Raw genomic sequence first — 21,139 nt, 5'->3', positions numbered from 1 at the left:
CCTCTTTGGGCCAAGCGAAGGGTGCTGACATCGCGAAATCTAAAGTGGCGGGGTGGAACTCCGTTCTAAGGGTCCAATGGGCAACATCTCAGCACACGATAGTCGGGCGACGATGGCTGTGCTAGTGGACCATGATCACCGTGATCAATTATGGCGGATGGTTCGTCGTTATGCGGTTCGTGGTGTTTGGCTGGATTGGTTGTCTCTGAGAATCCGGGGGAGGCCGCGGGCCGCGATGGCAGACGCGTTCCCTCGGGTTTAGATTCTCTACGGATACCAAAGTGAGGTAGTGTAGATTGAGTTGTCAATCATTCCGGTTGACGTTCGCCCTGCATTGCCCGGAAAGTCAGGATGGAGATGGGACGACTACGACGACCACGACCACGAAGACGACGACGACGATCGATTGACTTTCGCGTCGTCCGCGCAAGCTTTTTGGGTTTCGACACAGTACAGGACGAAAAAAGAAGTTCCCGAAGCTTTGGCATCCCGCGGACCCGGGCGAACCTCCATCGTCGTCAATTGCGCGTCACCACCATCCCGAGTCAACCCAAACCAGAGCAGCCGTGTGTTCAGAGTTGAGATGGGCGAGGCGGATGAGACAACGCGACACATACATCGGCTGCAGGCAGGCAGGCATCCGCGATTCCTAGATTTAGGTGCGTTTCCGTGATACCCGACTCCCGACTCGGGCAAAAGTTAAGCTTGCTGGCAGAGGTGAGAGCTGCAGAGATGCACGCGGGAGCAATGTTCTCTACGATTGGCTCTGTCTTTTCCAGGAAGCACGGCGGCTGCCGCTCCTCTCGGCCACCGAATAGCGAGCCAAAAAAGGTCCTCAAAGCGGTTAGTGGCCCGGGCGGGAGACCCCTGCCAATCTGGCCTGACTCGGGCCCGTCCCCACCAATCTCCTTTCCCCGTCTGTGCACGCTCCCTTTTTTTTTTTTTTTTTTTTTTTTTAAATTGGGCGAGCTGCATAGCACCTGTTCAATTAACCACGGTGGCCAGCCTTGGGCGCCCTCGCTCCAACTTCACTCCATCCGCGACCGCGAGGCTGAGAGGGTCCGACGCCTCGATGCCAGCAATTCCGCCCATCACCGACTCACACGGCCATTGAGCGCTCGCACTGATCTCGTGTCCCTCTTCTCCCCAACGCCGTGTCCGGCGGCACACGCCTCAATGTCCCCGACAACCCCGACGGACTACAATGCCCCTCCGCCCCTAACCCGCTCCTCCACCCTCCCCGCCGGCCTCAACGGCACCACCACCAACATCACCACCACCACCAACGGCGCATCCTCCACGACCAGCTCCAGCGTCACCCCGACGAACCTCCAGCCCCAGAACCGATCCCACCTCGCCCCCGAAGATGCCTTCCTAGCGACCTCCCCTCCCCGCCGCCCCGTGCAGTCCTTCCCGGACGCCGGCGTCGGCGCAGACCACCGCGCCGCCCGCGCCCGCCTCCGTCACAACGCCGGCGGCCGCAACAGCATCGACCCCCTCGCCGACGGCATCCAGCACCGCTCCCGCTCCCGCCGCAGCCGCAAGCGCACCTGGAAGAAGCTCATGTGGGTCAAGCAGAGCTACCCGGACAACTACACCGACCAGGCCACCTTCCTCGAGAGCCTGCAGCGCAACCCGCGCCTGCAGCCCTACGACTTCTGGCCCCTGGTCGCCGACTCCACCGTCATCGTCCAGCACGTGTGCTCCGTCATCGTCTTCATCGTCTGCTTCGTCCTCATCTTCCAGGAGCGCGTCTCGCCCGTGTCCATCGTCTCGTGGGGCAGCCTGGCCACGCTGCTGGGCTGGCTGCTGTGGGAGCGCTGGGAGGCCGACGAGGAGCGCATGGCCGTCGAGCGCGGCGTGAACGGCGTCGTCGAGCCGGGCGTGGTCATGAAGCGGAGGGAGACGGTCAGCCGGAGGACGGGGAGCATGCCGCGGCGTCCGCCGTCGCAGGTCGAAGAGTCTTCCACGGCCACCACGGCCACGAGCTCCGTGACGAATCTCTCCACGAGCGCCGAGCGTCTGCCGCGGCACTCGCACTCCGCCTCCGCGAGCTCCATCATCTCCTCCACCTCGGCCACCTCCCAGCCCGCCTCGTACCGCCGGCACAGCCAGGACGTGGTGACGGGCAGCAGCAACCCGCCGCTGCCCCGCCGCGCCTCCTTCCCGCTGCCCGGCGACGACACCTCCCGCGTCCACCAGCGCTTCGGCACCATCAAGAGCGCCATCCTCATCTACTCGACACTGCTCGGCCTCTCGCCCATCCTCAAGTCGCTCACGCGCTCCACCTCCAGCGACAGCATCTGGGCCATGTCCTTCTGGCTGCTCGCCATCAACATCTTCTTCTTCGACTACTCGGGCGGCGTGCGCGTCAACATCCCCGCCTCGCTGTCCACCAACGCCGCCCTCATGGCCTCCACCGTGCTCGCCAGCCGGCTGCCCTCCACCGGCCAGGTTTTTAGCTTGACGCTCTTCAGCATCGAGGTGTTTGGCCTGTTCCCCGTCTTCCGGCGCTACGCGCGCCACCGCAGCTGGGGATACCACTACGCCATGACGGTGTTTCTGGTTCTCGGCGCGGGTGCGGGCGTGGGCATCATTCTCGGGGACCATCACGGCGCCGGCGGGTGCTGCTGGCCGTGGAAGAGCGCGTGTATTGGCATGGTTGTTGGTGTGCTCATTGCGGCCATTGCGATGGGCGGGTGCAGTTGGTGGCTGATTGGGCTGCAGAAGTACAAGAATGAGATTTACGGCCCGTGGGATCCTGCGAGGCCTATTATTATGAGTCGACGACTGTGGGACGATGGTTGAGAGAAGGGATTTGATGAATCAATAGATGTGAATAGAGTGGTTCTAAAATTATATGTAACTGGCTGTTTGCTCCTCCGCCCCTATCTCGTGAGTACCCGGGCACGTTCACGACAAGCCACTTCAAGAGTCGTGTTGTTGAACAACTTATCGGGCATGTATGAACAAAGTCGAGGCTCAGGCTACTCACTCTTTCGCCGTGACCGTCGCCACTTCCACGTCGCGAACAGATTTCTCCTCCTCGCCCTTCTTGTCCACCTCGATCGTCTTTGCCGGAGGGGAGCGGGCGTGACGGATCCCATAGTGGTTCAACACGCTATCCGCCACGTTGTTCAACACCAAAAAGATCACCGTAAAGAAAGCACCTTGACGAACCTGCTCCCACTTCCAGGCCCTCCATTCCTTCTCCGAGGCGGCGGCCTCTTCCAGTTTCTGGACGTACCACTTGCACGTCGGCGCGCTCTCGCGCAGATCGACTGCGACCAAGGGCTTGCGGCGGATGAAATCCAGGGCGGACTCGGTTGTGTCCCGTCCCGGGTTGGCGTAGCCCAGCTCCGTCCGGTGTGTCTCGATCTCTTTTTGGAACTGCTCCTTGGCTGCGTCCAGCTTCCTCTGGGTTTCTGTTTGGAGGGTGAGGCGGCGCGCTTCGTAGGCTTTTCTTGTGGCTTCTAGGGCGTCTTTGTTGCCGAGCCGCTCGCGGGATGCGTTGGGTGCTTCGGAGGAGAAGTTTTGTCGTCTGGGGAGAGATTGGAAGGCGGTTGATGGGTTGAATATGGGGTGGCGGGATGGGACTTGAGGTTTGTAGTTTGAAGCCCGGCTGGTGATGGTTTTGGTGATGGCTCTCGAGGAGCCGCGACGTAGGCGTGTAAACATTGCTTCGGCGGCATGTCGAATAAGACGATAGGCAGAGATGATAACGGAAGATGTCAGTAGAGTAAGAATGAGTCTACGAGAAATACTTTCGCTCTACGACAGGAGGAATGGGGGTCTTTTGAATACCTTGGAGTCGGGACATTGAGGTCGATCATACCTGACTGGAGAAAATAAGAGCCCCATGACATTTTATCTTGGGCTTACAAATTCTGAGAAGGAACTATGGAAGCCACCCGATTTCTATTTTGTTCTCTGCTTGTAGATGGATGAGTGGAGTATACTCTCATGGTCACAAGCTGCGTCTAAGAGGGGCTAAAAGTGCTACTGTTTACGCAATTGTATAGACATCCTCGTCTCCAAAGGCAGCCTAAGGACCGTTCAAGAAACACGATCTGGGTCTGTCTTTGATGTAGGTCTGGTGTTCGATTGAATCTCTCCTCCCGCCTCATTCTCCTCCTTGTCGGGTTTTTCCGGGTCTGACATCGCGCCGACGAAAGCCATAACAATGATCGCGAAGACCAACGTCCAGAACGTGTATTTGTCCTGCTTCTGAGCTTTGTCCAGATTTATGATGATTTTCTCCAAATTGATGTTGATATTATCCAACTTGTCCAAATTCATGTTGTTTTTATCCAATTTGTCCAACTTCTCCAACATGTCCAACTTCGCGCTTGTATCGCGCAATGCCTCGATTATCTCGCGTGCGTTTTTCTCCATCTGTATCATCTGACGTGTGGTTGGCAATACGAGCTGATGTTTCCGGTAAATTCTTGGTGGCACTCGGTGAATGCGCGCCAGCTGATTCTGTCGACCGGCTCTTTCCGGTACTCGGTAAATAAGCGCGAGATGCTTCTTTCGTTCAGCGCTCGCTGCTACTCGGCAAATAATGCCTCTTTGGGTGGTGTTGTCGCTCTTGTCGTTGGCTCCGTTCCCCCCGTTGACGTCGGTTCCGCTGTTGACTGTGACTTTGCGTTGGGAGGAATATTGCCTTGTACAGGCAAGGGGTCTGAAGGCTGCGTATGGTCGTTGAATTTGTTTTGGTTGCCGAGTCAATGCTTCTCGACAGAGCATTGGTGTTTGGCGTGATGCGCTTGGGCGGGCAAGGGTGGTGATGGCTCGTTGGGAGCCGCGAAAGAGGTTTCGAAACATGGCTTTTGATTTTGAGCTTTACTCTGGGTGTGTATTGGTGTTGTTCTGATCGCTATACCTTGGACGGGGATGAATGCCGTGGCAAGTTCAACATCAATATCATGGATGCCTTAAGTATTGAGGAGAAAGCGTTAAACTCACCAGGTACTCAGCTTCGGCACCTGCCATATAAGGTCGGGTGGCAACATCTGCATTGAATAGTTTGGCTATTTACTGGTTACAGCATGTAGAGTTTGTTGTTTTTCTTTAATCTTTCTTCAATTCGAAGTCAAGCAGAGCACATGATAGGAAATATCGGAGACAACATTGGACATTTTAATGGTACCTATTCGTAGTAGACGGATCTACGTGAAAGACGTGCCACCCCTCCGGTCATCGTCCCCCGAATATTTCAGAGCGCCTAGATCCACCTGTTGACACCGTGAGGGTAGGCCGAGCCAACACACGACTCTCCCTGGCAACCCGATCGGCAAGGGTCAGTATTCCGTCCGCAAGAGCCCGCGTTTGATTTGTTAATGCTCTTGTCCTCCTTCATGGCCTCTTCCATACAAGCGTAACCCGATTTACGGTCGTTCTGTGACTGGCCCTTTTTGATAATCTTTTCGAGGCAGAATGTTGTGAGGTGGTAACCTCCGAATAAGCCCACGACGAACATGGCGCCGTCTAGAGCTCCCCAACCCCAGCGTTGTTTGATGTTCATGGCGTACAAGGCATTTGTATCTACTTTTGCGTCGGGTTTCGTGGAATTTTGTCCAAGTTCGTGGTGCCTGAGCTGCGGCTGAGGCGCAGGAGTTGTGTGAAAGGAAATGATCCGTCGAAAGGGGGATTTTAGAGCAGGAGATTTCTTCCCAGATCCCCTAATTACGATGTTGGTGAAAACTCTCAACATTTTGAGATTATTTTCGATCTGATTGTGGGCGTTAATTTGAGTCTTGTGGAGAGTTGTTTTGCGCTGCTCGAAGTATATGGATTCATGTCGATGAAATAAAGATGAGATTCAAGTCAGTCTGAAAAGTGCTTCTATCGTCAATGCTTTGCATTTCGCCCCTTTGGTGCCGTCTTTGACCATGAAGGTGTCAAGTATCCATACATGTTGGACATCAAGCTTGTTTCCTGGCGACCTTGCTAATTTCAATGGGTGTAGCTAAACACGAGTTTCTCATTTTGAAAACTTCTTGCTACCTAATCTCCAGTTCGATCGAGCGATCGTCTCAATCGAAAGACCAGAAACTATGTCGATGCTTTCATGCCACAGCGCCTGCAGGCTGTTCAGCCTCGCGGCCAGGAGCCCCCTTACATTTCGATTGCACGAACAAAGTGGCCTGGCCGTTGCTCGCCTCCCTTCAAAGAGCATCTTCCATCCTCCTCGTCGGGGTTCCTTGGGAATCGCCAGAGCTTTCGCAACAACACCGCCACGCGAGGCGACCAATAGCACCATCTCGGCCATCATCCAAAAGCTCCGCAACGAAGTCGACACCGCCCAGGCCCAGAACAGAAACCTGGTAGAAAGACTCCAAAAGGCCGACGAAGAGAACAGACGCCTGGTCGCGAAGCTGGGTCAGTCCGACGCGGAAAGGCGCATCGCGCAGACGCGGTACGAGAAGATGAGCGAGCGGCTGACGGAGAACAACAAAACCTTGGAGCGATGGCAGCAGCGGAATGTACGCTTCCAAGAGCAGCTTGAGGCTGAGGCGAAGAGAAACCTCGAGAAAGCGAAGCACGACTCTAAGAGGAAGTGTGAGAACAACTTGAAGTCGTACTTGAAGCTTGCCGAGAGCAAGGATGCCCAGATTCGGGAGCTTGAGGACATGAAGCACTCGGCCTGGGTGGTTGCTGCATTGATCAAGGTTGTGGGGGGAAGTGTTTGCATTGGCATCATTCTACGTTTTATCTTGTTTGCGGGCTTGGTGATTGAGGAGGATTTGAGGAAGGCGAGGATGGAGAATAAGAACGTGTGAGACCGGAGCGATGGAGGTTGAGGACCGCTTCTGATCGATGCCATTTTCACTGTGCTATAGCAACAATCTTTCATTTCATAGGCTCATTAATATCTAGTGCCAGTCCTAATATTGTTGTCGTTATTATTCTCGTCGTTGTTATCCCTATTATAGTCCTTGTTGTCGTTATCGTCCTCATCGTTAGTTTCGCCCTTGTCGTCGTCCTTGTTGATATGTTCTACGTGATCATATATTTAAATTTATTGCTAGATTTGATATCAATTGGATACAGCAGAGTAAAAACATAGCTACATAAAAATGAAATATAGAGATATCTGCTCTAGCTATTGAGCAAGATAGTAGGGGTTTTGAATCACCTCTCTAGGTATGTTTTCTTACGCCTGGGAAATATGCGACGGGCGCCTTCTATGTTAGCAATTAAGGAAGGCGGGCTCTACCACAAGCACTTGCCGCCAAAGACTTCTTTCCTTATAAGTCTAGTTAGCGTTTGTCACTTTTTGATACCGCCTGCCTACTTCACCTTTGCTGCCACTCCAGTCGTCTGCTTTCGATTTTGCTTCCCTTCCTCTCACCTTCACCCTCCCAAACTCACCTTCCCACCCGCGACCTATGGCTCCCATTTTCCCACCCTGCCCTCACCTTTTCCTCTTTTTCCGCCTGCCCGAATCTTCACATCCCTCTTCCCGAATCTTTCCTCTTCAGACCGCTCCACCTACTTCTCTGGCTAGTGTTTTGCCTAAGTTACCTCACGGTCACTCTTTCCAACCCAACCCCCATGGCCAACCGATCCTGAGACATCCAAATTATTTGCTGAAAATGGACGGAGAAGTCGCTACAGCAGTCCTTCCTGGATGGAAAGCCCGGCCTGAGAATCGAGCACAAGCCGACGCCCAACTTCGGAAGCTGCTTGAGCCACGAGAACGCCTGAAGCAACGGGAGTTACTGAGACAGCAGACCGGCACAGACGCGAACAACCAAAGCGATGATTTTGAGATTGACCAATTCGACGGATCTTTGACAGTTCTGTCCGAGCAGCTGTACAACAAAGATACGCACTTCATCCTTGAGCTGATCCAGAATGCGGACGACAACGCATACGGCGCAAGCACCATACCCAGCTTCGGTATGAGACTGGACAAGAATGATGGCGACTGCACTTTCCAGACCGGATGCAACGAAGTGGGCTTCACAGTCGATCAGATTGACGCTCTCTGCAGAATCGCGAGTAGCACGAAGAAGAACGAGAAGGACGTACGTACAGGCTACATCGGCGAGAAGGGTATTGGCTTCAAGGCTGTCTTCAAAGTCGCCGATGTATTGTACATCAAGAGCGGATTCTACAGCTTCAAGCTGGACAAACGCAACGGTATGGTCGGAACACTGCTGCCTTTGACAGCCGATTTCCCAGCGTCAAAGTACCACGAGCACGATCGCTCAGCGACACGGATGACACTGCTTCTCAAGGGCATAGAACAATACGACAAGATCTCCAAAGAGCTCACCAAGATTAAGCCTGAGATACTGCTTTTTCTGCGTCGCTTGAGATCCATTTCCATATACAAGGGGCAGGAAACCACAGTTTACTTGGCGATGCACAACGAGCATGAGGAGAAGCTTCAAGGTGAGACCAAGACCATTGACTGCCAGAAGCAAGGCGAATCATTTCGCAACAAGAAGTTTCTCATCACCCGAACGATGGTGAACGATATGCCAAACGAGGAGAAGCGAGCAGGTATATCCGCATCGGAAATTACGCTCGCGTTTCCCCTGAACAAGTACGGTCAGCCGGAATTCCATCCACAGCATGTCTTCTCGTTTCTAGCTGTCGCTTGCCATGGATTCCCTGTAAGATGATCTGGACCACTATCTTCTACATACAATTGACATTCTTTCAGTTCTTGATCCAGGGAGATTTTATTCTACTTGCTAGCAGAGAGGGTCTTTCAGCGGGAAATGCCTGGAATAATAAGCTAAGAGATGCCATTCCGGCAGCCTTTCTGCAGGCAGTTGATCGTTTCAACAAGATTGAGGGATGTCTTCGTTACTCGTGGCTACGCTACTTGGAATACAACGTTTCCTACGACCCATTCTGGAAAAGACTTGACGAACAGCTCACTCCTCACCTCCGACTTCATCCAATCCTTCGCAACAGATTGGGGGATACCCGAAAACCTGCAGACCTAATCTTCATCCCAAAAGAGTACCGATTGGAAGGCGAGCCTCTTCTCGACTTCTGTTCTGAACGGCATCTTGCTTTCGAATACCTTCCACATGACGCCACGTGCCTCACAAGTAGTCTTCGACGCCTTGGGGTTTCGATTATGAACGACGAGATGTTCGTGAAACATTTCATTCAGTGGGTAACTGAAAGACAGACCTCTACCTCTGAGATGGGAGAGAAATCCCACGAATGGCATGAGCGAGCGGCACAAATTTTGGTCAGAGTCTACTCATACAGGAGAAAGTTGCGGTCGCTGCCAATAATACCGACACTTTATGGAGAATTTGTCCCGGCGTCCTCCGAGAACCTGTATTCTGTCTCTGCAAACGATGCATGGACTGCGCCCTCCAGTCTCGGGCTTCAATTTGTTGACCCGATGGCGAACGAGAATACACACCGTGCTCGTCTTTTCCGAGAATTAGAAATCAAGAGCATTGATGCCGCCAAAATTTGCTACAAAATTCTTGGACTGCATCGAGAGCAGAAGCCACGGGAAGCAGACAGAACCAGCCTCATCGAAGAGGCTGTTTATTTGTTCCTGAACTGGAAACAGACCAGAGGAGTCACCTCCTGGAGCCGCATTTGGCTGGTGACTTCATGTGAAGAAGTCACACGTGCTTCAGACATCTATCTAATCGGCCCCGATAAGTCGTGCAAATCATCGAAAAATATCAGCATATTCCTGATGCTGGTATCAAAGTCATTCATCATGATTACTTTGAACGACTCAAGCAGACTCAACAAAACTCTGGCGCCAAGGTCGCTGCAATTGCCACAGAACCCGAAAGTGGCGAGACGGAAACCTCGGCGAAGACAGACCCCTTTCATCAGTGGCTAACAGGGCAAGACTTGTGTCAGCTGGCAACAAAGCCAAGGCTCACCTTCTACCACCGGGATTCTAACGAAGACAGACTAACAAGAGAATGGAAGTGGCTGAGCAAGCACGCCGTGATGGATCTAGTCTTGCTGATGAGGGACGATTGGGCGCACTACGCCGCCAATCGACGTACTCTGATAACAGCGGCCAAAAAGCTGCTTGTGCCTTGCCGAGGTGGGAAAGTCCGCGAGCTGCAGGAGACCCCTATACCGTCAAGTTCGCTCCTCGAAGCGTGCCCTCACATCAATTTTGCAGACATTCCCGAGCCCAACGACGAGAAGTGGCGTTTTTTGTCGAACTTCTCGGTCATTGTGGAGGCCAAAGATGAGGCACGCATCCGCGAGCTTGAAGTGTTGCGTCGCGTTACAACTCACGAAAATACCTTGGAGACGGTCCATCCCATTTATGAGTACCTGGCCAAGAACAGATCAATGATGTTGAATTCAACCGTGTAAGTACCTTTCATGTCCCAAATTTCGCTAGCTGATGATATCAGGGAATATTTCGAATCAAGACGTCTAGTTTTCCATCCAGACCAAGGATGGGTAACGCCAAAAGATTGTGTATGGAAGAGTCCTGCTGTTCTTAAACATACTCGAGCACTTTGCGAGGTATATCCTGAGTGTGACGGTCTCTTCCCAGGTCGACTGGGAATAAAAGATGCTGGAATGCGTGAGGTAATTCAAGAGCTGGAAACCTTCAAACATTCAGGTCAACCTGAAGATACAGAAGTGTTGAAGAGTGTGATCCTCCTTCTCAGTGAGTATCTTCAACAGCGGAAATCATCTAATGCAGCGAACGATGCTGGACTGCTAGAAAAGATCAGAAACCTGAAGATCTTTCCGGTTATCTCGGATACTCGCTCCTCGGACCAGCCATCGGTTGTCAAACTTCGGTCGCTCGCAGATGATTGGTACATTGCAGATCAAAGTGCATTGAGGAGCGCCTTTCTAGGACGAGTCGAAATTCTCGACTTTGATGTTCTGAAAGATATTGACAAACTTTTCCCTTTGGTCAAATGGCTTGATATCGACCGCCTTCTATTGAGCACAGCGGTGAAGGAGTCAAGCAGTACTATCGGCCCAGCTGTGTTAATCAATAACTGGTCTAAATCTCTTCAAAGGAGAGCAAAATTCGCATCCTTGTACGTCCATCCTCAAAATTTGGATGCTATTTGTTCGTGATACTGATCATTCGATAGGCTTGGAAACAACACGGACGGTTCTACGACCGAGAATGCTCCAGTGTATCGACTTTCGCAAGTCTCGAGTATTGTGGTTCGTAGGAAACTTGGCCAGATCCATGGTTTATCTGAAGACGGCAAAATTCTCATCGAGCATACGGATGGCTTCATTGACGTGTATGTCCTGCGCGATCCGTTCGATAACCAAGATAGACGGGTCAGTCGGGAGCTTTCGAAGCTCTTCATCGACCAATATCAAATCACCAAGCCAGAGCATGTCACGCAGCTTCGTGACATCCTGGGAGCGAAGCTTAGCGAGATGGGAGATCTGCTGGAAGAGGTTGGCATCCGGTGTCCTTGGTCTGAGGAGACTCCTGGGGAGACCACCACTGAGTCGAGAACGGTTAATGTCACCACTATTTCGCCGGCGACATCAACAACGGCAAAGAAGGCTCTTCAGCCTGTCAATTTGATGAGCCAGACTACGTCTGCTTGCTCATCAAGACCCAATGGACATACCACTATTGATCGAGACCGCTTCAAGAAAGTTGGTGTACTTGGGGAAGCTTGGGTAAATCAGTACTCCTTGACGATGAGATCCAATGGCTGACGATGGTATAGATGAACGAATACTTCAAGACGCGCATTAGGAACTGGGACGCTACTCGACACTGGACCAGCAAGTTGCGGGTTGAGAAGGGATATCCGGACTTCCTTGAGGACGAGTCAAAGACAGCAGATTTCACGTATACGGACGAGAACGGCCGCATGCTTCCTGCCATGGGTCTTCCTTCTCATACTCAAGATTGGGGAGACAAGCACATCACATACTACATAGAGGTAACGGGGACTGTGTTTGACGTCAGTGAGCCATTCCATGTGAGCCAGCATCAAATGGATATGGTAAGTACCTTATGTCTCCATCTATTGAAGGCTTTGGAAGCTGACTTTTGCAGGCACGCAAGTACTCGAAGCGTGAGCTGATCCCCACGGATATTTATGTGATCGCTCGTGTCTATCGTCTTGGCCACAGGTACATGAACACTGAAGTCAAGTTCTACGTCGACCCTTGGCGCTCTATTAGCGCAGGCAGACTCAATCTTAAGAGTGAAGGTTACGAAGTTACACCTGCGACCAAATGAGCTTGCGGGCGGGTCCATAGAAGAGGCCTTGGCTATGGATTGGTCTGCCTGTGTCCCTTGGAGAGTGCACATGAATGTTGGAGATAGACAAGTACCTTGTAGAGATACACTTTCACTTCTGAATTGATTGGTCTTTAAAAAGCGGCATTGAAAATGCTTTGACAACTTTTCAGATTGTCTGAACCCTACAGCTTGACCAATTGACAGTAGTTGAAGGTGTAATGTCGTGGGGTTTTCACAGTAGAAGACATCTCGCCCCGTTCAAGCGCCACTCCAGATTGCGTTTGAATATCTATGTGATACGTAATGTGCTGGAAACCGTATGTTTGCCACTTCACGAGCCACTGTTCATAGTCAAGCACCCGAAATTGAGCTTCACTTGTTTCTTCTCTTTGACCCAGGAAGCTCAATCCGCGTTGCAAGTATCAACGGAATCTGAGAACCAACGGCTGAAGTCGGACGTGATCCATTCCGTTATGAGGTTGAGGCATGTGCTTGCATGTAAATGCCGGCTCTGTCACAAGTGCTACCGATATCGAAAGGGCGGTGGATAATCTGTTATGTTGAGCTTGGTTAGCAAGGAGTCACAACTTTACGCAGTAGAAAGGGAACTCGACATATGAGCTGGTCGCCTCCGTCCTCGGCAAAACATCTGTTCCAATCGGTCCCGGTGATAGAGATGAGAGGCAGTGTGATCTATGTAACACTGCGTCTAGCTAGGCAAGCCCGTCAACTCAGCAGCTGCACTTTTACCTTGCATAGATATAGAGTCCCCTGTTTTTATCGTATCACCCCTAAAGGCCAAATAGCCCTTCTCAGTCCACAACTTACTTACTCAACATAGGTTTAGATTACAGTCTGAGATTTGCTTTGGAAACACTTATAAAACATAAAATAAGGAAATAATAATCAATATAAGGATGATAAGGATAATGACAACGACAACGACGACAACGATAATAATACGAAGGGTTTCTATGCGTAGATCTAGCTGTCTTCTAAACAATTAACTCACTAAAGCTTCTCTAAACAATCTAGTTTGTTTGAAACTGCTTAAAGCTAGTGTCTTCCCTAGGTGAAGGTATATTACTTTTAAAGAAAAGAAAAGTCATGTGCTCTAAGTAAGTAAGATCTCTCGCCTTTATAAGAAGTAGATAAATAATAAATGTGGTGAGGAGCTTGCACTGTCATTTTCTTTTAGGAATTCCAATTCTAATACTGACAGGTACGCAAACATTCAGCGTGGGCTAAAGGGCACTACAAGCGTTTTCATCATTGCCCGCGACTACCATTCACAGCGCAAACCTAGCGTCAAGTTTTACGTCGATTCTCGGGAACTAATCTCTAAAGGTCAATTGAGAATGAGCAGCGAAAGCTTCAGCATCGCGCCTGCGAACGGGTGAGCTTGCGCGATGGGTCCACAGGAGGCGTTGTTTCTGGATTTGACCTCGAGAGACAGCCGCCGAAATGTTGGAGTTGGATTAGGACTTTGTCGAGATACCCTTTTACTTCTGAAATAATTGATGTTCAGAAGCGGCATTGGTCACGCTCTTGATGTCACATCTGGCGGCCTAAGTCCTACAGCTTCACAGCTCATGAGCTTGACCGGATCGTGAGCGTCTCCCGGAGACGAAGGCCCGAAGGCTCCCGGGGAACATAAGACAAGAGACTGGATCCAGCCAACCAACGCAACCACGCCCGCACATGTGAGCATGAGCGAATTGTGGAGCTTTGGGTCTGGCTCGCTGAAATTGCAGTGAGGACGGAGACGGAGAAAAGGGCGTCCATGCCGGGGGGAACGTCTGTCATGTCGGGGATGGTTGTGTTTGTTGCGGGGAGCCGCAAGGTGACAAGGTCTCCCAAGGGCCCAGGCACACACAGGCGGCGCCCGCCTGCAGGGTGGCAGTTCCCAGCCAACGGGCGAGGATCAGAGCTCGTGTCGGGTGGAGAATGCGCGCAGCAGCGATCGGCAGAGCGATGCAGGAACAATTCCTGGGGTGAGAGAGACTCTTGGGTCACAGGTGATGTTGACGGGTGGTGGTGTTCTTCATAGAAATCGGGTTTCTCCTGGCCTTGGTCAACAATTTAATTGAGTAAGAGTATCAGTTGAAGATTTCTTCCGCCTCAGGCTGTGTGAGACAGCAGAGAAGAAAAACACCCGAATGATAAGGCGGTTCCCAAGGTTCAATGTTTTTGTTTTTTTAACCTTTTCTGCGTATGATTAAAGTCTCCATCTGGTAGGCCGGGTTGTCCGGTGGTCGGCGCTGCACAGCAGATTGCTGTTGCTTCTTGTTTGACAAGGAAGTCATTACCTCGAACGCGAAACTCTGTTTAAATTGGTTCAATCAGATGTTTAGTCGTGGGTCCCTTTCTTCCTTCTTGAACAGGTCGGCGCTCGGTGCAGCTCTTCACTCCTCCTTCTCATTGAGGTGGACAGTGCCGCCACCCTTGTCACCTCCAACGCGCCCTGTCATACCAACCTGGCCGGCAGTCAGAGCATCTCCGTCTCCATCTCCCCCTCTCAGCAACTGCTGCTACCGTGACGGCGCCGCGACTCGGCGAGGACACCTGAAATCAAATCACGCTCTGCGACGGCACGTTCAATCCGTACGTAATTTTCCGCTGGGGTGTGGCAAAGATTACTTACTTGTACTAGCACCTGGCTCGAGTGAGGCGTCGATACGGGTGTCTCAGCACAGCTGCAAGCCACCACCAAGCCTCTTCAACGCGTCCGTTGAGCTGCTGGCACGTTCTCTGAGCACCTGTCATCCAATCATACCGCACGGCCGGTGCCAATTGCCCGTTGTTATTTGTTCCTCCCGACGAGCAAGCCGTCCGTCCTGTCTGGGACCTGCAGATCAGCTCTACACGATACCCAAGACATGACATATGAAGCGCGGCCTTCTTTATTTGCGACTCGAGAAGGAGGAAAACACTTCTGTGGCGTTCCATCAGTCAAGTGCCTCAAGGAGCCCGTCGACTCGTCGAGTCAATTGGATGTCACCCTAATGTGCTGGGTGGAAGTTTTTTCCCCAGTTGCCCGTCTCGTTTTGGTCGGCAACCCAGAATCAAGGTTGCATGTTCCTGGCCACCATCCCGGCTGGACCAGTTGAACCGCGAGTCGTCCAGGTCTAGCTCGGTAGCTCTGTGGTGCCGCTGGCGACGACCCCAGCAGAAATGCAAAGCTAACGCCTGGCTAAACCAAACAAGCGTGACGAGCTACCTTGCACACCCTCTCCACCATCCACTTCCCCCAATGACGGCGCGGGCTGTCGGCGCGCATACCTGGGATAAGCTTTGCGAGCCCAGCAGAATTGGGAATTGGACCAGCGAGCCCTCCTGGTTTTAGTCTTTCGAGATGGGCAGGTCTCGGCAGGGGTTCTCCGTACGTGAAAGTGGTGGCTTGAGAGGTGGAAGCGCATATTTATCACCCCCTTCCCTTCCCGTTCCTCGATTGCTTTGAATCTTCTCTTACGACACGCATATCAATCTCAACGTCAACCGTCCGTCTGTACAACTTCGTCATCGTACCTGCCGAATCTCGCCTTTCGATTATCACGTCTTCTAACTCAAATCAAAATGAAGTTCTCTCTCGCCCTCCTCGCTGCCGGCCTCGTTGCCGCCCAAGACTTCTCCGGACAGCCTGACTGCGCCGTATGTCGCTCCTCCCAGCAACGATCCTCTTGTAAACAACAACGCGACTAACAACCTTGCTATAGATCCCCTGCCTTCGCGATGCCATCCCCAAGGTTGGCTGCGCCCTGACCGACACCGCCTGCCAGTGCGCTTCGGACAAGCAGGAGGCCCTCGTTCCCGCCGTCGCTCCCTGCCTGCTCTCCGCCTGCAGCTCCGCCGACCTGGGTAAGGCCCAGGCCGCTGCCGCCGCCGCTTGCCAAAAGTTCCTGGCCACCGCCAGCGGCTCCACCAAGCCTACCGGCTCTGCCGCCTCCGCCGCTTCTTCCGCTGCCGGCGCTCTCTCTTCTGCCGCTGCCTCCGTCAGCGCCTCTGCCTCCGCTGCCATCACCTCCGCCGCCTCTGTTGCGTCTTCCGCTGCCTCCGTCGCTTCTTCTGCTGCCTCCGTTGCCGCTTCCGCCTCCCGCAACGCGACTGCTTCCAGCACCACCCTCTCCGGCAGCCGCACTCCCTCTGCCTCCGCCACCGGCACCGGTGCCAGCGCTACTGCCTCTGCTACCGGCGCCGCCGGCCAGGCTACTGCTGCCGTCGGTGGTGTTGCCGTTGCCGCTCTGTTCGGTATCGTTGCCGCCCTCTGAGCGCCTTCAGCGTGTCAAGGGGATGTCCAGATTGGATAGGGAAAGGGGTTTTCGTTTCTAGCGCAACAAGACTTGGGATGTGTTGGATGATTTCTACAATTGAACGTTCTAGACTTAATGCGAATTGGACAGGAAACACCAAAAGTTTCGTCATGATCACGACCTGTTCTGTTGTTGCCATGGCAGCAGCACCATGTTAGGAAACAGGAGGTATATATTTAATTGAACACATCAAGAATCAGCAGTCCTTCCTTCTTTTTGATTGTGATACGAGGGACAACTTTCGCATGCCGATTGTCTGGGCGGCCTCTGCAGCCACTCGGGGATTTACTTCGGGAGAGGGGTAAAGGGAACTGAATCAATGCGGGCGAGGGAGGCAAACTCACAACCTTTTCCCCTTCAAGCCTTGATGGCGCACCAGGTGCCGACCGATGCCAAGATGACGGGCGAAGTTTCCCGCTGCTGACGACATCCGTCCGGTTTGCCTTTGGCCTTCAACCTTCCTTTCTTATCAACGGGTTTGCGTCAATTGGTGGTGGGCTGGAGGTGGCATGGATGGCTGAGGCTTGGGATCCCTGGGGCTGTGGAAGCTTAAACTGCCGTTACACGTACACACACCTCTTTGGAGACTTCAAAGTATGGGAAAGATTCGGTATCAAGTCATGGTCTTTTGTGTCTTTTCGTTTCTTATGTAATCTATAGCGGTGTTCGACCCGTACGCAGTCAAAATGGAATGGCAGTATACGAATGATTCATACGCGGTCGGAACCCGTTCACCGCAAGGGCGTCTGTGATGCCCACCTTGCATATGCAGAGCCGCTTCCAGATGTTGGCGCCTCATGAACTTATAGTCTGAAATCTTTTTACAAATTGCTCAAACAAGTCAGCATCAACGGAAAGATGTGAGCTGCATCCGTTGGAGACTGAACGCATGAATCTTCAGGGTCCCGCCGATCCCGCCGGCTCTGAATCTCTTCTACAATATCGGTCTCGCTCAACATCCTCGCCACACGATGATGCATGTCTAAGAAATCGCGATCTGGAAGGCCGAGCGCGTTGTGGGCTGAGAGGACCATCTTGGTGATTGAGTAGCCGGTATTGAACGGGTAGCCCGACGATATGCGCCCCAGAACGACGACTTCGTACTCGTTCTCCTGCAATTATAGAGGTCAACATCTGGATCGGATGGTTCGTGGATGAAGAGAAGGTGTATATACCGTCGGAAGTGGTTTAAACGCCAAGTGACACTCTCCAAAGTCGGAGGACACGCTCTCGTTCAGGGTGAGCACGTTGGCCGGCTGGTCGATGCTCGAACCGTCGATCTTGCCGGCCAAGGCGGGGAAGTACCGGTGTATCGACCACCAGATGGCTCTTTTCGTCTCGGTTTCTCGGGGCATCTCCTGAGTGTGGTCTTTGAGCCCGTAAGGCAGTATATGGCGGGACTCAGTGTAAGCTACTGGCCCGGTCTCGGGCTCGGGATCATCTTGTACATGGTGGATATCGATGTTGCCGGTGTAGACGCAACGGCGGCCGTCGCGGGCGAGAGTGGTTTCGCTTAGGTGCCTGATCCCGTTGGCGTGTTGAGACACGGAACCGAGGAGGTCGTGTCTGTGTTTTAGAGAGGGCGGTCCGAGGCTTAGGAGTTTAACTGAGTTGGACAACTCATCAGCGATCTCCTTCAACTTAGAAAGGTCGGAAGTTGATTCGTCTGGCTCACATGGAATGAGAATGGCTGTGAGTAGGTGGTCGCCGAGCTGTTGCATATAGGGCATGCCGCCTAGCTTGGCACAGGCGAGGATATCGTCTACGAACTTTTGAAGGCCGTCCTCCGGGAGTTGCTCGCGGAAGGCTTTGAGTACGGCGAGAGCTTTTGCCTCGGCGGTGATGTCTGATGAGGAGCCGTTGAGGATGGCCTCGCATTGCTCTATCCGTTTGCTATGATCATCGTCGTTTTCTACTTCATCGTGTGAAGATGTTGATATTGTCGACGACGAGGACGAGGAGGGGGAGGAGAATGGTGATGACGATGGAGGGTCTGAAACACGCAAAAAAGGGTGCGGTGCGATCTGACTGTGCGTGGAGTTTGCCATCTTGAGCGGTTCTCAAAACCCTGCGCTGAGAGGTGGAAGTGAAGGTCCTCATGAGTTTTTGGATCGTTTTGTCACGATGTACGTTCTTATCTATTTATCAATCAAAGATTCGTCTATCTATTATGCCACACTTACAAACGTAGATGGCCTCTGGTTATCATATGGCAAAGACTTCAGGGTTGACCCACCAGGTCTGTTGTAGATGGGCAAACGTCTACCAGAGAGGTGCAAACCATCGGCCTCAAGGTAGGTCGGCTCTACTATCGGAATTGATGTCCAGCTGTCATGTTTATTCTTGCCGTCGTGGTTTTCATCGTTGCCATCTTCGTTGTCATGTTCTACGAGATGTGCCCAGGATTGATCGACATCGTAGAGCCGTAGACACAGATGAAAGTTCATGGTAGATAACCTCCGAAGTCTTATGGCTGAACTTGAAAGCAAACTATCTAAAGTATTCCTGCTCTTTCTGGCGACTGACGCAGTGAAGTAGCTCACGAGGATGCCGTGACTTGCCCTCTCGTACGGCGTGGATGTTTTGGCAGGTCCGTCTAGGGATCGGCAGAGATTGGTTAAGAAGGCAGTATGTCAATTCAAGAGCCTCAGTAGATGATTCTGGTAAAATAAACATGTCTTTAGCAAGCCCTTTAACATGCAAGTGACAAAGAATAGAATCGAAAGCAAATGCTGTGCTTCTCAACGTGTGGTCGGTTGACTGATAATCGCACCAACTGCTCGCACCGCTGAATAATGATTATGCTGCTTGTGCTATGAAATTTTGTCAAAATGACCAGAAAGCTTGCACATTCGAAATGCGCCGAGATTAAGACGGAATCAGACTTGTCATTCCAGAGCATGCGGTTGGGTAGATGTGCTACACAATAACGGTCCTGCTTATGCTACGGTAAGCAGTCGAGACCAGTCTATGCTGTCTGACCTCGGTGAGTTGGTCAAACATGCAGGTTGTTTGTGCATAAACACTCACCGGTTGTGGTCTCTCACAACCTGAAGAGCCTCATCGAGTATTTCTATGTTGTGTTCGAAGAGCCGGCTGTGGAGATGAAGCCTTGGCTCCACAACTGAGGAGCAATTATCTTCCCTTCTTCTTATTATCATCCAGCCGACATATCTCGAAGTCTTTGAAGCTGAAACAGTCCTGTAAGCATCCTATAGCTAATTGGCAGTCATGTCGGGTTGCCCATTGAACATCAATTGCAACGACACGGGGTTTTTCCCGGCACCATACAGTGACATAGCAGGCTTTGGGGTACGTTGTGGCGAGGCAGGGACCGTCTCAACACATTTCTTGGCTTTTAAAGCTATCTCTGATTGTTATGCAGGTAGTCATTGGCTTCATTGGAACAGCATATATCGTTTTTATTCTCCTCGTCATTTATTACCTTGTGGCATGCAAACCGGACAAACCCCCTTTAAGCCGAAGAACTACTACAGCAGGCGATATGTCATCGACAAGCATGAGGCTGGATTGGAAGCCGAACCCAGTCGATACGATTGTTCTGGCTTTGATTCGAAGAACAACAAGATTCGTCCTGAAATGTTGCCGAATGTCGTCCCTTGTTATCAGAGATGAATTGTCAGTCCGGATGCAAGACTGCTTTAACAAGGTGTGTAAGAATCTAAAACGAGTCGTGTGGGAGTCTTTAAACTGAAAGTTTTGTTGCCAGTCCATAATTAACATGTGCGACATTCAGGTAATCGCCGGTATCAGCCTTCTGATGAGTGGGTTTATCTCCATGGATGAGAGACTGGCAGCCCACCACTGGGAGGTTATCGTCTATATTGCCTGGTTCTCATGCATGCCCAATTTCTCGGGGTTGGTCATCCTTCGGGACTACTTGCATATCCACCCATTACAGAGGTATACCAGAGTCTTCTTCACGTTTATTCTGGTGGTCATGCTCCTTGTGGCAATGGTGCCAACGATCTTCTTCAACTGGCGCATACCGAAGGGCGAGGAGTCGAAAATGGGTGGCACCGCAGCTTACCCGGGATCACCCGTGATCTGCTTCTTCTCAGTCTCATGCGGATCATCAATCTACAGTCCAAACCGTCCGTTCGGGCAGTCGGGAGGGGATGTTCCCCTGATTCGATCAGCGTGGTGTTAGTTGCTTTGGCTGCTTGCACTTCTCCTCTGGGGCACAGCGAAGCTCAAGAGCTCCCTTTCTTTGCCCCTCGATCCTCCAAACGTACCGAATACTGACAGCCAGGCCAATACGGAACTTGAGGACCCGCGTTGGCAGTTTGGCCAAGTGCTGTCAGTCCTACTCCTTGCCGCGCCTCTGATAACAATGTTTGGCATATTTGCCTCCAGTGTAGCGTCACATGGACTTGGAGTTACTCCGAATCCATCCAAAATCAAGGGGATTTTCTACCTAGCTGCTCCTAGCTATGTATCTGCAGGCGTGTCGATCATTCTGTTCGGGTCATTGACGGACAACAGCCAGTTGAACGTCGATGTTTCACAAGGTCGCTGTGTTCAGGGGTTCCTCTGGTTGTTTGCGGTGTCCATTCATGGTCTTTATGGCTGGATAATCTACAGTCCAGCGTCGTGG

At 52.0% G+C, this 21,139-nt stretch overlaps 6 protein-coding genes across 6 annotated transcripts; 4 read left to right on the top strand and 2 right to left on the bottom strand.

The window, feature by feature from the left end:
* Nucleotides 1-1,176: 1,176 nt before the first annotated feature.
* Nucleotides 1,177-2,808, top strand: gpi2 (Phosphatidylinositol N-acetylglucosaminyltransferase GPI2 subunit; the record flags this gene model as incomplete). The annotated part of the gene is made up of 1 exon (XM_037327459.1): nucleotides 1,177-2,808. The coding sequence occupies one exon, from the start codon at nucleotides 1,177-1,179 to the stop codon at nucleotides 2,806-2,808; it is 1,632 nt and encodes a 543-aa protein (XP_037173905.1).
* A 183-nt stretch (nucleotides 2,809-2,991) lies between these two features.
* On the bottom strand, nucleotides 2,992-3,678 carry CGCA056_v012214 (uncharacterized protein; the record flags this gene model as incomplete). Its single annotated transcript, XM_037327458.1, has 1 exon — nucleotides 2,992-3,678. One exon carries the CDS (start codon nucleotides 3,676-3,678, stop codon nucleotides 2,992-2,994), a length of 687 nt encoding a protein of 228 aa, XP_037173906.1.
* Nucleotides 3,679-6,059: 2,381 nt separating this feature from the next.
* CGCA056_v012213 (uncharacterized protein) lies at nucleotides 6,060-6,785 on the top strand (the record flags this gene model as incomplete). Its single annotated transcript, XM_037327457.1, has 1 exon — nucleotides 6,060-6,785. One exon carries the CDS (start codon nucleotides 6,060-6,062, stop codon nucleotides 6,783-6,785), a length of 726 nt encoding a protein of 241 aa, XP_037173911.1.
* An 816-nt stretch (nucleotides 6,786-7,601) lies between these two features.
* On the top strand, nucleotides 7,602-12,208 carry CGCA056_v012212 (uncharacterized protein; the record flags this gene model as incomplete). Its single annotated transcript, XM_037327456.1, has 6 exons — nucleotides 7,602-8,517; nucleotides 9,656-10,334; nucleotides 10,380-11,027; nucleotides 11,085-11,637; nucleotides 11,688-11,969; nucleotides 12,023-12,208. The coding sequence occupies 6 exons, from the start codon at nucleotides 7,602-7,604 to the stop codon at nucleotides 12,206-12,208; spliced, it is 3,264 nt and encodes a 1,087-aa protein (XP_037174758.1).
* Nucleotides 12,209-15,787: 3,579 nt separating this feature from the next.
* CGCA056_v012211 (uncharacterized protein) lies at nucleotides 15,788-16,479 on the top strand (the record flags this gene model as incomplete). The annotated part of the gene is made up of 2 exons (XM_037327455.1): nucleotides 15,788-15,862; nucleotides 15,928-16,479. 2 exons carry the CDS (start codon nucleotides 15,788-15,790, stop codon nucleotides 16,477-16,479), a joined length of 627 nt encoding a protein of 208 aa, XP_037173909.1.
* Nucleotides 16,480-17,342: 863 nt separating this feature from the next.
* Nucleotides 17,343-18,569, bottom strand: CGCA056_v012210 (uncharacterized protein; the record flags this gene model as incomplete). Its single annotated transcript, XM_037327454.1, has 2 exons — nucleotides 17,343-17,633; nucleotides 17,697-18,569. The coding sequence occupies 2 exons, from the start codon at nucleotides 18,567-18,569 to the stop codon at nucleotides 17,343-17,345; spliced, it is 1,164 nt and encodes a 387-aa protein (XP_037173910.1).
* Nucleotides 18,570-21,139: the final 2,570 nt, after the last annotated feature.

The sequence above is a fragment of the Colletotrichum aenigma genome (genome assembly GCF_013390185.1).
Source record: "Colletotrichum aenigma strain Cg56 chromosome Unknown KSG_Cg56_contig08, whole genome shotgun sequence".
Taxonomy (NCBI): domain Eukaryota; kingdom Fungi; phylum Ascomycota; class Sordariomycetes; order Glomerellales; family Glomerellaceae; genus Colletotrichum; species Colletotrichum aenigma.
Note: the sequence above shows the minus strand (reverse complement) of the source record. Positions and strands in the feature narration are given on the sequence as shown.